Raw genomic sequence first — 15,204 nt, forward strand, 5'->3', positions numbered from 1 at the left:
AGGGCATGGGCAGAGTGGCGAGCAGAGATTTTCAGCCCGCTAGCCGGTTAACCACATATAGGAGCCCTTTTACTAAGCTGCGTGGGTGCGTATGCGTGTCCTACGCATGTCAATTTGGAGTTACTGCCCGGCTACCATGTGGTCTGGGTGATAATTTTGTTTTTTACGCACGTCCGCTACGAGCACCAGAAAATAATTTTTATTTTCCTGCACGTGGTGGAAACCTGGTGGTAATCATCATTCTATGCACATAGATGATTACCGCATGGTTACCGCGTGACACCTTACCACTAAGTCAATAGGTGGCGGTAAGATCTCAGACCCAAAATGGACACGCACCAATTTCTATTTTGCCGCAGGTCCATTTTCGACAAAAATTTTATAAAGGCCTTTTTTACAGGCGCACTGAAAAATGGATCTGCACACACCCAAAACACGTGCCTACACCAGTGCAGCCCATTTTTCAGCGCACCTTAGTAAAAGGACCCCAAAGTTAGGAAGCAAAAAGGCTATCCTAATTTTATGTGGTAAAGTTAACTGTACGCTGGTCTGAATATTGGCTGGCACCCGGTTAACTTCTGGGTGACTGCTGAGACCCAGATATTTAATGCCGGGAGCCGTGAGTGCCCAGGCATTGAATATCCGAGTCTGTTCAGCCCACAGCTATGAGGGGCTCAGATGCCACTTACTGCCACAGGCTGAAAATCAGGCGGGACAAGTTATTCCTGGGGTTATACAAAAACGATTAACAACCTGCATCTTGGTACATACCTGTCCATTAGTATCACATGGGGTATGAGTGTAGAAATAGTCATCATCTGCACAAGGAGGGCGAGGCTTACATGACTCAGATCCAATTTCTGCAGGCATTGTGTAATATAATAAAAATTCTTATATCAATTATGTGACATCAGCAGCCTCCATACAAAACATTCTTTAAACAATCATTTTGAACAACTATGGGAATAATTCTGCCTTTATAAAGTAACTATACAAAAGTAGGTGCAAATTTGTGTGGATACGTTTATTGGGGCAATAATAAAGCAAAACTACCTGCATAATTTTACTTTGGTCCATCGCAGCAATACCCACAGATAAACCACAAAGGCATGGTAATAGCACTCAGTCTGCAGCACCTCATTACCTCTCTACCCTCATCTCCCCTTATGTTCCCGCCCGAAACCTCCGCTCACAGGACAAATCCCTCCTCTCAACACCCTTCTCCACCACCGCCAATTCCAGGCTCCGCCCATTCTGCCTCGCATCACCTTACGCATGGAATAAACTTCCTGAACCCCTACGCCAAGCCCCCTCCTTACCCATCTTCAAATCATTGCTCAAAGCCCACCTCTTCAATATTGCTTTCGGCACCTAACCTTTATACCTTTATACCTTTCATGTAATCGAGAATGCCCCAAATTGACTACCCCTACTTGACTGACTCTACATTTGTCCATTAGATTGTAAGCTCTTTGAGCAGGGATTGTCCTTCTGTGTTAAAATTGTACAGCACTGCGTAACCCTGGTAGCGCTTTAGAAGTGTTAAGTAGTAGTAGTATATTTAACTGGGTCAACTATCTATCTGAATACTGTCTAGTCTCACCTGCCTAAAAGAATGTGTGACAACAAACAACAAGTATACTTTTGGTAAGATGTAGGTGGTCCTGGGGCCAAGTTTACGGGAGTGGGGGGATGTCTGCAGAAAAAGCAAGTGCAAATCTCTGCAGGTACTATAACTCAGAACAGTTTTCAAAAGGAAAATATACTTGTACTTTGAGATCTGGTGCAAAATACATGAGTTAAAATACCCACAGACCTTGCAACTATGCTGGCAGACAGGAAAAGTGCCCTAGCAATATTGGAATGATGATTATAACTTGGGGTTGAACATCTATTGATTAGTTGCCCTCTTTATATGCTCTAGCTGCTTCTTTCCCTTCTGAATTGTACGCTAAGTGAAACAGAGAGAGGTTCCATATGATATTGGACATGTGGACAACCTGTGCATGCTCAGTGGAGCACATGGAAAGCTCTGGAAACCTTCCAAGAAGTATCCTTTCCAGGTTCTATGCTATTTCACAAACCTCAGATATTTCTTGTTATTTGTCCTCATCAGGCTCTAAAGGGTGACTGAAGCACTGTACAAATGTGAGGCTTACCTGAGTACTTATCAGGCTCACACTCCTGACAGACGGTAGCCCCTTTGTTGGAGTATGTATTTGCTGGACATAATTTACAGGTGGAAGATCCAGATTTAGAACTGTAAGAGCCTGCTTTGCAAGGAAAGCACTCTGATGTGTATGCCACCCCTATGAAACAAAAATCAGGAAGAGGTGATAAAGGCAAGAAAGAATCCAAAGCAACCTTCTTTTAAATCTTTATTTATTCTGGGGTGCTTTTACTGTGGTAATTTTGGAATGTTTGCGTGCTATCCACATGTTAAAAAAATAAAATGGATTTTTTTTTAGTGCTGGGGCAGATCTGGGGGTGGAGAGTGGGCATGTTTTGTGCTAATCGGTTAGCGCAGCTACATTGTCGCTTGCTAACAGACTAGCATGTGCTTAGCGTGTGAGCCCTTACTGCCTACATCATGGGTGGTGGTAGGGGCTCACACGCTAATAGCCATGCATTAATGGGAAAATTAGTGCAAGGCCATTAATGGGGAAAATAGAAAAATCAGCCATTTTACCCTGAATGTAAAAACGGTCTTAGCATGTGGAAATAACTCACATAAGGACATGCTAAGGCCACATTTAACTACAGTTTGGTAAAAGGGACCCTCAAACATTTATGTACAAGTTATTGTTATACTGCAGTGGGCATTGAAACAAACATGATCAACAGAAGAAAAATTATTTTTTAAAAAGTACCAAAGGAGATTTGTAATATGGCCACACCAGGTCCAATATGAGTCCTAGATTTAGTTGAATTTTAAAGTACACCTTGAGAACCATTTACCTAGGTAACTTTTCTTCAGTATATTCAAAAGTGCTTTAGAAGCATTTTGGAGTGTTATTCCCAGATGCATATTTAAGGTGGGGGGGGGGGGGGGGGAGGGAGGATTTAAAAATAAGCTCCATAAGTTATATTTTCAAGGTTATGTATGTAATTTCCATTTTAAAAATCTATCCACTCAAAAAACAAGAGCAATAGGTATTCTGTATCTGTGCAAGTTTCACAGTGAAAATATGTGTTTTTCTCTTTGAAAATTGATACAAAATTCACAGATAAAATATATCTGCAGACTTGCTCCTGAACTAGACACTTTGAAAATTACCCACTCGGTGCATAGCTATCTATAATGGTATCAGTCATGTTCAGGTGATACTGTCTGTCCAGTCACGTAGTGTATCCTTGTATTTGTCTATATAACCTCATGTATATAGGTAAGACAAAGAGGACACTAAATAAGAGGATTATAGAGCACAGAAGTGCTATAAAAGATGAGCTTTGGAGAAACCCTTGATGGAACACTCTGTAATGCTGAATCACAAATTTTGAGGACTATAAGTTTTGTGTGATTAACAGACCTAAACTACCTAGGCGAGGCGTGGATGTTGATAAGATCCTCGTGAGGATAGAACACAGATTGCCCTCTGGGAGATAAGTGACTGTTTGATTGATCGTATGCTATTGATCATTTGTTTCAATATCTCTGGGAGAGCCGTTTTTTCAAGATATCAACTGCATATTATATTGCAGTTGCTTTTATCATCTTATTCCTCCTTTGGTAGTGGAGACACATTGAGTAGCCCCTGAAGCAGCCCAGTAGGGCGAAACACGGCCTGTGTCGGGCTATTGTATGCATATTTTAATATATTATTAAAATCATTTTTATCCATCAACGATCTGCTTTGTATATTTTCCTTCTCTACACCGCCTTGGGTGAATCGTGGTTAATAAATCTCAATAGACAAACAAATAAATAAATAAATACATAGCTAAGCTTTTCTAGGATGGCAATATATGGCACAAATCAAGTCCAGAAGTCTGGTAAGTTGTTGTTTTTTTAATTATTTTTATTTAGGGGCCCTTTTACTATGCTGCGGTAAAAAGTGATTGAATGTAAATAAGCAAGTTGAACCTGGCTAAATCCCACATTTTGTTTCTATCTGGCAAGGTAACTCTCTCGAAAACGCCAGAATTTTTTTGAGCTTGAGAATTTAAAAATTCCAGTTGTCAACTGCTTAAAATATCTGGGTGTGTGGCTTGATTCTGCCTTGTCTGTGAATGAACAATTTAAATTTGTTGTTCAGAAAGTTTTCTTCAAGCTCAGATTATTTTATTGGATGAAAGATTTTTTCCTCAGCATCAAATTTTTGAACTGTTGTTCAAGAATCTATTACCCCTTTATGGGATTATTGTAATGCCCTTTATTTAAGGCTGCCTACTTATAAATTACGTGCATTACAGATTTGTCAAAATGCTACTGATTGGATCTTGACTAATCTGTCTCGATTTGACCACATTACTCCTGCTCTTCGAGACTTACACTGGTTGCCTATTATTTGGAGGATCAAATTCAAAGTTTTGACCTTAGTACATAAAGCACTGAATGATAATGGGCTTCTAGCGTTGTCCAACTCCTTGAAGACTCACATGCCAACAAGACCTTTGAGATCTGGTGATAAATTATATTTAGAAGTTCCTTCTTTTCAACAGGTTAGACTAGATGTATATCGTTCATCTATTTTTGGTATTGAAGGACCTGTTCTCTGGAATGCATTACCTGAAACTTTGTGTAAAACTTGTTCTATTGTACAATTTCAAAAATGTTTGAAGGCTCATTTATTTATACTAGCTTTTGTCAACAATTAAGGTCTGATGTTATTTCTATATTTTTAGCTGGATTATATGTTTCAGTTGCATATTGTAAGCTCTGTCGAGCAGGGACCGTCTCTTCATGTTCAAGTGTTCAGCGCTGCATACGTCTAGTAGCGCTATAAAAATGATAAGTAGTAGTAGCAGCAGTAGTGTTTGATGAACAGTGTGTCTTTTCTAATGATTTTACTATGTATGTGACTTGGAAACTGCCTAGAATTGTATGATAGAGTGGTTTTAAAAATTTTAAATTTTTAAATAAAAAAAAGTGACCTGCACTAATATGGACACGTGAAATTGGTGCTCACTGGGCCATATTTTTACTGTGGAGGGTAAAAAGGCCTTTTAAAAATGGGGCAGTAAATGGCTGTGGGCTAATATTAAAAGCAGCATGTGGCTATTTTACTGCCTGAGCCCTTACTGCCACCTATTTACTTGGTGGTAAGGTTTCATGTGCTACTCATGCGGTAATCAGGCAGCACATGGCAATGTGGCCGCACTGCCTATTACCACCAGGAATGCCCCCCGCAGTAGGAAATACAAAATTATTTTCTACTGTGGGAAAAAGCATGCACCAACTTTGGAATTATCGCCGGGTGCCTGCGCTACCCTGGCAGTAGTGTCGACTTGGCCTGCACTACCTGCATGTTAGCCCTACCACAGCTTAGTAAAAGGGCCCCTTAGGCAATTATTCAAGTGACAAATCAAGCAAAACAACTTGTACAGCAAAGCAATGGGAATAAAGAAATATTAATAATACACCTAATTCACCAAGAGGCAATATTTTATCAAACATATTCTTTTTGGCTCTAGTCCACATGTAAGGGCATTCCAATCCTATTGAGGAGAGGTAAAAATATTACAGTTAAACTAAAAACAAACCAGCGTCACTGCAAATTAGAAACAAGAGAGAAACATTTAACCCCACACCCCCAATTAATGATCCTGGGTGAGCTCCTTAGCATACCCTTAGCTGCTAAGAAGGAAGACAGGTGGGTAGGATCCCAAAAAATATATTTAGAAGATTGGTAAATAATTATACATTTTACAAGGAAATCTAAGATGGAGGGTGGCCCTCAATTAAAGAACCCCAGGGTATATCAAAAGAAACTGTCTCCAGCACTTCTGGAACTTTCTAGATAAATCTGGAAAAACAAATCTTAACACTGCTAAATAAGTCCAATTCAGTAACTTCTGAGTAGGAAATCCCTATCAGAACTACTATTCACAGTAAGTAGTAAAGTCGCAGTATTAGGGTTAATAGCTTAAGGAGAGTCCACAGAGTCTATTGTTAATTTCTCAATCAGTTTAAGACTTCCATGAATTTTATTCAGTAGACAATATACCCTCTTAACACTAGATATATGATACTGAAGAACCTCCATACAATATTCCTTCCCCAGTTCTTTTCGGGGATTCTTTAGCATCATGGGGAAAATTAATCATCCTCAAGTTCACACTTCTTAAGGTATTGTCCACAGATTCCATTTTGGCTCTTAACACAGTTACATCTTATAATAGCCGTTTGAGCTGACTGAATTTGAGCCATATACAGATTCCCTGGTAGTCATTTTCAACTTGTACCACCCTTTTATCAACGTCTTTCAGTTGAAAAGATAAATTATTTACCACCAGGTGAATTGATTTTGCCAAATCTGAGATAACTAAGCAAACTGATCTAATGTCATTACTCCTGGTTTATATCTTTTATTTATTTATTTTTATTTATTGCATTTGTATCCCACATTTTCCCACCTCTTTGCAGGCTCAATGTGGCTTACAATACATCATGAATAGTGGAAATATATAATAAGATAAACAATTCGTATTATGGAAGGATCTTGGGTAACATGATAATGAAAAAGTATGATATTAGTATTACAAGCAAATATAAGAAGACAATATTGGATATATGTAGAGGAGTTCACATTTGTTGATCTTTGTGGTATGCCTTGTTAAAGAGATGGGTCTTTAGTAGTTTGCGGAAGTTAGTTAGTTCATAGATCGTTTTTAAGTTGCGCGGCAGTGCGTTCCAGAATTGTGTACTCAGGTAGGAAAAGGTTGACGCATGCATTAGTTTGTATTTTAGACCTTTACAGTTAGGGAAGTGAAGGTTGAGGAATGTGCGGGATGATTTTTTAGCATTCCTGGGTGGTAAGTCTATCAGGTCTGACATGTAGGCTGGGGCATCTCCGTGAATGATTTTAAAGTCTCTGGCAAAGTTTTAGCGACTTTCCCAGAAATTCCTACCTCCAGGCCATCTCTTGTGTCATGGGCATTAGTGGGTAGCTTCCCTCTTCAGGCTTCACCACCTTGGGTGAACCTGTTCATAAAGGTGGTCAATAAACCCCAATACATAAATAAACAATAAATAACAGTAAAAACAGTAAATAAAAAACAAATATATACAATGCCAAACCACGTACAAACAAAAAAGAATCAAAACTTTATAAGTGATTCTTCTCACCAACTTTGCATGAAAGAGTGCTGAATTTTTGCTGAAAAGAGTGAGGGATTTTTGATTTGATAACTTCCATGGTTCTTAGCTCATTGCTCTAATCACTACAATACTCCTCTATTGCTTTCTGGCGGTCATGGTCAAAGACTTTGGACTGGATCTCCGAGGATGGATGTGGTATTGTCTGACCCTGTGAGTCACAGCAGCTACTTTGGATGATATGAAACTTTCTGCTTTTCTTATCTCTCACAGCCACTGCTTCAAAGAGTCATAATAATGCTTGGGGTCCTCTGTTTGTTTGGCACTGGTTCTCTCTGGCTCCATACTCAAGCTTTCAGAGTCCATGTCTCAAACACAGCAGGGGGAGTAATGTTTCTCCTGGATGGGCCTCTTCAGCATGGCCTTGCCACCAGCAGTCCTTGGCACTCAGACACTGTTCCCATAGGCGGTCGGTGGCCCAACTGTTTGGGGAGGCTAAAGGGGGCGGGGTTAGGGGGTGGGGCCAGGGGTGGAGCTTAAATCCATAATTGTCTGATAACACAGAAAAAATGAATAAGTAAAAATAAAAGTCACAATACCTTTTATTAAATTTAGATATTAGATATGTATCATCAATGAGTTAGGTTTTGTGCTATGCCTCATGAATATGCATGAGATCGATTTGCATATGATGTAGGTCATATGAATGTGACTCCATCTCATTAAGATGAGTTAAGGGTATTCTGAATCCTGACCAACAGCAACTGCCATAACCCTGAGGTCTTGAATTCCACATATGACTCTCGGTTATGATTAGGACTTTGATCCCCTAAGTAGGTTTTCAATTAAATTTAAAGATCTTTATTTTTTTTTTAATGTATTCTAAATTCTGTATAATTTCATTTTACGGTTTACAACTTAAGCCTACTTTGCATTACTTTCCAATTGTTAGCACACTGGTTGTCATGAATTTATGTTAATTCCTAGATTTGACCAGTTTCTTATCATGTGAGCTGCTCTGAACTTCAAGGTTTCAGTGGGTTATAAGTTCTGTTTACTATTAGTATTTTTATATTTAATGGGGGAGAGATTGTGGATAATTTTCAACTACTAACTCTGAATCGGTTTCTTGTCTTTCTGTGCTGACTACATAAAAAGCAACAGCAATATGCTTGCAAGCAGTTTCAAATCCCACACACCTGTCAGTGCCCATGAATGTGCAGACCTGTTTCATCCAGCTGCAGAGCACATCTTCTGAGCTGTCAGCGCTTACTCTCCCCCGCTGCGCTGGCGCTGCCGGCGTTCGCGCTTCAAAATGGCCGCCGAGACTTCCAGGTCGGCCGCCAAGACTTCAGCAGAAGTCTCGGTGGCCATTTTTAAAGCGCGAACGCCGGCAGCGCCAGCGCAGCGGGGGAGAGTAAGCGCTGACAGCTCAGAAGATGTGCTCTGTAGCTGGATGAAACAGGTCTGCACATTCATGGGCACTGACAGGTGTGTGGGATTTGAAACAGCTCCGAAGACGAAGAGTCAGGTCGGTAACATGACGGACTGGTACCGGATCCTGAGGGAGGGGGAGGAGCCGGCTCGCTGCGGCTGGGGAGGCTTAGCCTCCCCAAGCCTTCGATACCGGGCGCCTATGACTGTTCCCAGTAAACTGAGCAGGAGTCTTCCATCTACAATCCTGCCAGTGGGGAGGGGGGGGGGGGGCTTTTTCACTATACATTTTCAATATCAAGGAACAGGCAAGTTCTGCAGGATTCCAGAGAACCTGCCTGATTCTAGAGATTGAAAAAAACAATATTGAAGCACCACCCCCCTACTGGTAGCAATGCAATTGGAGGACTCCCACTCAGCTTAGAGGGAACAGTGCCCCTCAGATAGACATTTCAATGCCAGCTTTCAGGCCCAAACCTTTCAGGTTAATATGCAGATACCAGAGCCTGAATGATTATTGTCCTGTCCCAAACATTTATAGCAGAATTTATGATGATCAATGGTGGAGACTGTTTTTTAATTGGAACAGAAACTGAAGCTTCTTTGAGGGAAACTAAGGTAAAACCACACACAAAAAATTTTTCTTCTCTTAAATTTGCCCTCTAAAATGGGCAGATAAATCTTAAGAGGACAATATTCAAAACAATCTAAGCATATTAAAAAGAATCAATGCACCTAGATTGCTCTGCTTGAAAATTGCTCACTTTGGAGCAGGCAAGTATGGATATTATTTCACAGTATGGGTACCTTCAGTTGATTTTAGAAGAGGTAGTCTCATGGATATGTTTTGGGTGGATTGGGAGATAATGCATAGATTTGATTTTGCAATTTATAGACACTTTTCCCAAACTTTGCTCACAGTAAAACAGATAAAGGACCAAATTCTATATATAGCACCAAAAAATCGGCACCAGAAAAAATTAGCACTTAGCTCTAGTCTATAAATGGTACTTTGAGTTGGGTGCTGTTTATAGAATAGCGCCTAGCACTGAGATCCACGCCTAACCTTTAGGCATGAGGATTTACACCAACTGAAACCCAGTATAAATCCCCGTGCCTCAGTTAGGCATGGATCAGGTGTATTTTGTAACACTGCGCAGAAATTATTGGAATGCCCATGCCCCTCCCATGGCCACACCTCCTTTTCAGATCCACACACATCTTTATAGAATAATGCCTAACAAGATTGCATGTAAATTCTAATTATTACCAATTAGCACTGCTAATTGATTGTTAGTGCCTAATTATCGGTGCTAATTGGTTTATTAATCAACTAAATTGTGAATGCAACTTGGGCTTCTGCCCAAATTTGTATGAACAATTTTGTGTACCATATATAGAATCCGGGGGGATATTTGCCCCCTGTGGGTAATTTTCAAAGGGAAAGTAACATGGGTATACTTTCTATTGAAAATTAAGTATCTGTGAAATTTGCACCTTGGTCAGCTATTTAAAAAATTGTCCCTTTATTCTTGTGTGCCTTAAGGCCTGTTAATGGAGAAAACAATTCTCAAGCAATGTCACATTCCCAGATCAGGACAGAAAAGTATACACACAGATTGCATTTTCAAATCTTTACATGCACTATACCCACAAAAAAAGCTTATGCAAGTGACAGCATGTACTTTGTACCCACTGCAAATTTCTACCAGAATGTACACAAGTACTTTTCTTTTGGAACTACTGCAAAGCCTTCCAGTTTAAAGTGAATACTGCCTTTGTTCCAAGGAGGACTGTGTGAAGTGCTAATATGTTTCTTCTGTACCTGAATGTAACTCACCTTGACCTGCTACTGAAAAGGCATGAGCTAAATCCAAATCTCTTTCCCTTTTATGAAATTCTCAGCAGTAAGGAGTAATGTCCCTTCTATTTTCGAGTACTGTATCTGATTAATCCCGACAACTCTTTAACCTGTTTCAGTTGTATTCTGGGATTGTTTGCTGAGATTAGCTTCATTTTGTCCCTGTGATTCAGCACATGTGCTATTGCTGGTTTTGATTTCTGGTGATTCCTAATCTCTGTTTTCTTCCAGATATATTTCATCCTGTGTCTACTTGAATTCTAAGACCTCTGGTAGCCAGGTTTCACAAACTGATAACAAATCTCTCTCCTTCGTTTCATGAAGATTAATAATTCCATTATTATCTCTTCTCGTTTCTTGATCTTCTATTGTTCCCAGTAATCCTTCGTTGTTGTTTTTCTATAGCTGTTATTTTATTCCTCAGTATCCTTTTATGCAGAATTCCTATTATCAGCTTCTCTCCGTCTGGAAGATGGTGGCTCAAATCTCTCTCTAATTTTGTTGATACATGTTTTGTAGTTTGTCAAGTTTATGCAGTATAGTAGGCATTACTTGTCATCCCTGGGGCATTTCAAGTTACATACAGTACTTAACTTACCTTCACTGATTTTCTAGTATTCAAATTCAAACCAGTTGAATAAAAAAATTTAGGAGATTCCTCTGAGGTGTTCGGCCACATCACAGCTGCTCATTTGATTTCTTCTATCTAATATACAATCATAAACCATTTAACCCTACTTAATGGGAAATATCAGAATGGCTGTGACATTTTCTGTTTCAAAATTCAACTGTGGATATAAAAGCCCGCAGTATTTTAACAGCGACTTCTTTTGAGTATCTGGCTCTCAGTTAGCTAAGATGAAGAGGAAAAAAATTGGTGTTTTAAATACCAAAGGCCTGTATCATGTTTTTTTTAATCTAACTGCATCATCCATCAGTGCACATACATGCATCAAGAAGGCAAAGCCATTAACCACATACCAGTAATTCCAATATTTCTGAGCATCACTGGCTTTGGAGATTGAGACCCCAATGAGAACGCTGTTGTCTTCCAGTAAAGGACATTGTTGCCCCGAGTCAGATCTACCTACAAATGCAAAAGTACCTTGTATTAAATGAGTAAATATATATAGTAAGTTAATTCTCAGCTAAAACATAGGCACCAAAATTTGGTTGAAAATAGGGGACAAATGTAGGTACCTAACTTACCTAAATTTAGGAGTTTAGCTTTTTTAATAATGGCCTCACAAATTATTTATTTACACATTTAAGTTCAATGGCTGGTTGGTCTGTGAACCTGTCTTTATGGCAGCAAATATCATACAAGGATTTATTAAGGGTTGAGGGATTATGTAGGTGGGGGGGGGGGGGGGGGGTCATTTTTTTTCCCTTTATATCACTGCATCTTCTTGATGGAATATGTTATGTGCCAAGTCGATATCAACTCACGGTAACCCTGTGGATAGTTATCCTGAGGCTAATTTTTTATGGAACTGTTATTGTATTGATCCATCACAGTGCTAGTTTTCCTCTTCTGGTTGACCTTTAATCTTGTCAAGTATGATGTCTTTGATTAACATAGTCTGGAATGACTATGTCATAATAAAACTCTGTAAGCCACATTGAGCCTGCAAATAGGTGGAAAAATGTGGGATACAAATGCAATAAATAAAAATAAATAATCTTTCTCTTCACATGATATGTCTAAAGTACGAAAGCTGAAGTTTTGTCATTTGAGCTTCCAAGGAACACTTAGGTTTGATCTCCTCCAATACTGTTTGATTTGCTCTTTCAGCACTCCATGGCATACATACTATTCTTTACCAACATCATAATTCAAAAGCATCAGTTTTCTTCCTGTCTTTCTTCTTCACTGTCCGACATTTGCATTCATATGACATCAATGAAAATACCATAGCTTGGACAAGTTGAATCCTTGTATGCAGAGATACATCTGCATTTGAAGATCTTGTCTAGGTCCCTCATAGACATTCTGCCAAAAGCAATGTGTCATTGGATTTTGTGACTGCTTGACATTTCATTACTAATTATTGATCCAAATAGGTTGAAGTTGTCTACTATTTCTCTTGCTTCTCCATCAAGGATGAAATTATTAATTTTGCCAGTTGTCAGGATCTTTTTCTTTTTTCTGTTAGGATGCAGGCCCATTTTGAAACTATGTTCCTTGATCTTGATAAGCAGATGTTTCAGATCATCTTCACATTCAACCAGTATGGTATAATTAGCATAGTGAAGGTGATGAGTCTTCCACCAATTTTAACACCTTGGGTTTCATCATACAGTTACGAACATAAAAACATAAGCGTTGCCATACTGGGATAGACCAAAGATACATCAAGCCCAGCATCCTGTTTCCAACAGTGGTCAATCCAGGAAACAAATACCTGGCAAGATTCCAAAACAGAGGGTCCAAGAAAACACAAGGGCAGATGGTCTGCAAACTCCAAGATGGAAAATATATACAAAGCAGATCGTTAAAAAACCAAAATATATTTTATTGATGAAAACCAATTAAAATATGTATACAATAGCCCGACACAGGCCGTGTTTCGCCCAACTGGGCTGCTTCAGGGGCTACAAAATAAATAATATACAAAATTACATAAATAAATAAAAACAAATCTCAAATAAAAACATCAAAATCCCACAGACTTAGAAACAAAAAATAACAGTGATTATTAGAAAAAGCTAATATGTACACGACACATATATTTAGATGAATGCATACAAAATGCAACACTGTGCTTAAAGTCATTAAAAATTAGCTTAATATATCCTTTTCCGGAGGTGCGAAGGCGGTAGAACGAGAGGACATGAAATGAGATTGAAGGGGGGCAGACGCAAGAAAAATTTCAGGAAGTATTTTTTCACGGAGAGAGTAGTGGATGCTTGGAATGCCCTCCCGCGGGAGGTGGTGGAAATGAAAACGGTAACAGAATTCAAACACGCGTGGGATAAACATAAAGGAATCCTGTTCAGAAGGAATGGATCCTAAGGAGCTTAGCCGAGATTGGGTGGCAGAGCCAGTGGCGGGAGGCGGGGATAGTGCTGGGCAGACTTACTGGGTCTGTGCCCTCAAAAGGACAGGTACAAATCAAGGTAAGGTATACACAAAAAGTAGAACATATGAGTTTATCTTGTTGGGCAGACTGGATGGACCGTGCAGGTCTTTTTCTGCCGTCATCTACTATGTTACTATCGTCACTAATAACTAACATACAGAAAAAAAGAAGAAAAATAATGAAATAAGTAATCTTAAACTGCATATATGGTAATTATGAATGACTGATATGTTCACAACATGTATAAATACATAAAAAATGCATAACCGGTTTATAATCTATAAAGGATAACTTGAAAATCTATCCTCTCTAATGACTTAAACAAGATGGACTTCTATCCTTAATGAAAAGTGAATCATGTAAAACACTTGAATAAAATCAAAAGACACCCACCTACACAATAATCCTTCACTATTGAAATATAATGATGACAAGGAAAACAACTGTAACTGACTGAAAAACAAAAACCAAAAATCAACTATGAGAAAAGCATGAAGTAAAAAGAACATATTAAAATAAAAATATGGAAAGAAACTAAGGAGAAATAGAACTCACATATACAGGAGATCACCTTGATTCTGTCTTGAAAAAACAGCTCATCCAGAGATGCCAAAACCAATAAAAGTTGACCTACGCGGAATATGAGTTATGACTTAATAAAAAATATATTTTGCCTATATGAAATATGAGTTAGACCTGATAAATTTTTTTTTTTTAAAGATTACTTATATAATGTACTACTAAAGGAGACATTGCACTGTCTTAAATGTCAAGCAAAAGCTGGCAGCAGAAAATTTTATAAGAGATTATAGTGTACTGCTGATTAAAACAATTGTGTTGTCTGAAATGACTGGCAGAGACTGGTGACAAGAAAATTGAATACAAGATTGATTCTAAGCGAAGCAAAACCTGGCAACAAAACATTTTTGGCAAAAAGATTACATATATAGTGTGCTGCAAAGCAAAACGTTCTATTGTATTTAATGCCAAACAAAACTTGTGCCAATGGAAAAAAGTTTAAAAAGTGTTAGGCTTGCAATTAAACGTCAATTTGGTAAAATGTATGACATCTAATATAATAGAAAATGTAGAAACTCACATGAAGTCGAACAACCAGCCTCTTGTCTCTGAAAGCGCTGAAAAAACGCTATGGCGAAAACAGGAAGTCAGTAAGAAGGGAAATGTCAAAGGTCAGAAAGCCACAATGGGAATGACCCAAAATTGTTTATAAAACAATTTTGCAAAAGCGATGTATATTATTTATTTTGTAGCCCCTGAAGCAGCCCAGTTGGGTGAAACACGGCCTGTGTCAGGCTATTGTATACATATTTTAATTGGTTTTCATTAATAAAATATATTTTGGTTTTTCAACGATCTGCTTTGTAAAGATTCCAAAACAGTACAACACATTTTATGCTGCTTATCCTAGAAATAAGCAGTGGATTTTCCCCAAGTCCATCTTAACAATGGCTTATAGACTTTTCTTTTAGGAAGGTATCCAGAACTTTTTAAAACCCTGCTAAGCTAACTGCTTTTACCACAATCTCTGGCAATGAATTCCAGAGTTT

The 15,204-nt window shown here is 38.7% G+C and overlaps 1 protein-coding gene across 2 annotated transcripts in view; it reads right to left on the reverse strand.

Annotated features, from left to right (window-relative positions):
• The window catches only part of LOC115482272 (UPF0577 protein KIAA1324-like), an 88,354-nt gene that overhangs the window by 53,024 nt on the left and 20,126 nt on the right, over positions 1-15,204 (reverse strand). For both annotated transcript variants that reach the window (XM_030221937.1, XM_030221936.1), the window contains exons 5-7: positions 11,535-11,640; positions 2,160-2,309; positions 772-860 (exon numbers count right to left, since the gene is read on the reverse strand). In XM_030221937.1, coding sequence (XP_030077797.1) covers positions 772-860; positions 2,160-2,309; positions 11,535-11,640 — 345 coding nt within the window. The remainder of the gene's footprint in view (positions 1-771; positions 861-2,159; positions 2,310-11,534; positions 11,641-15,204) is intronic.

This window comes from Microcaecilia unicolor, chromosome 12 (genome assembly GCF_901765095.1).
Source record: "Microcaecilia unicolor chromosome 12, aMicUni1.1, whole genome shotgun sequence".
In the NCBI taxonomy this organism is placed as follows: domain Eukaryota; kingdom Metazoa; phylum Chordata; class Amphibia; order Gymnophiona; family Siphonopidae; genus Microcaecilia; species Microcaecilia unicolor.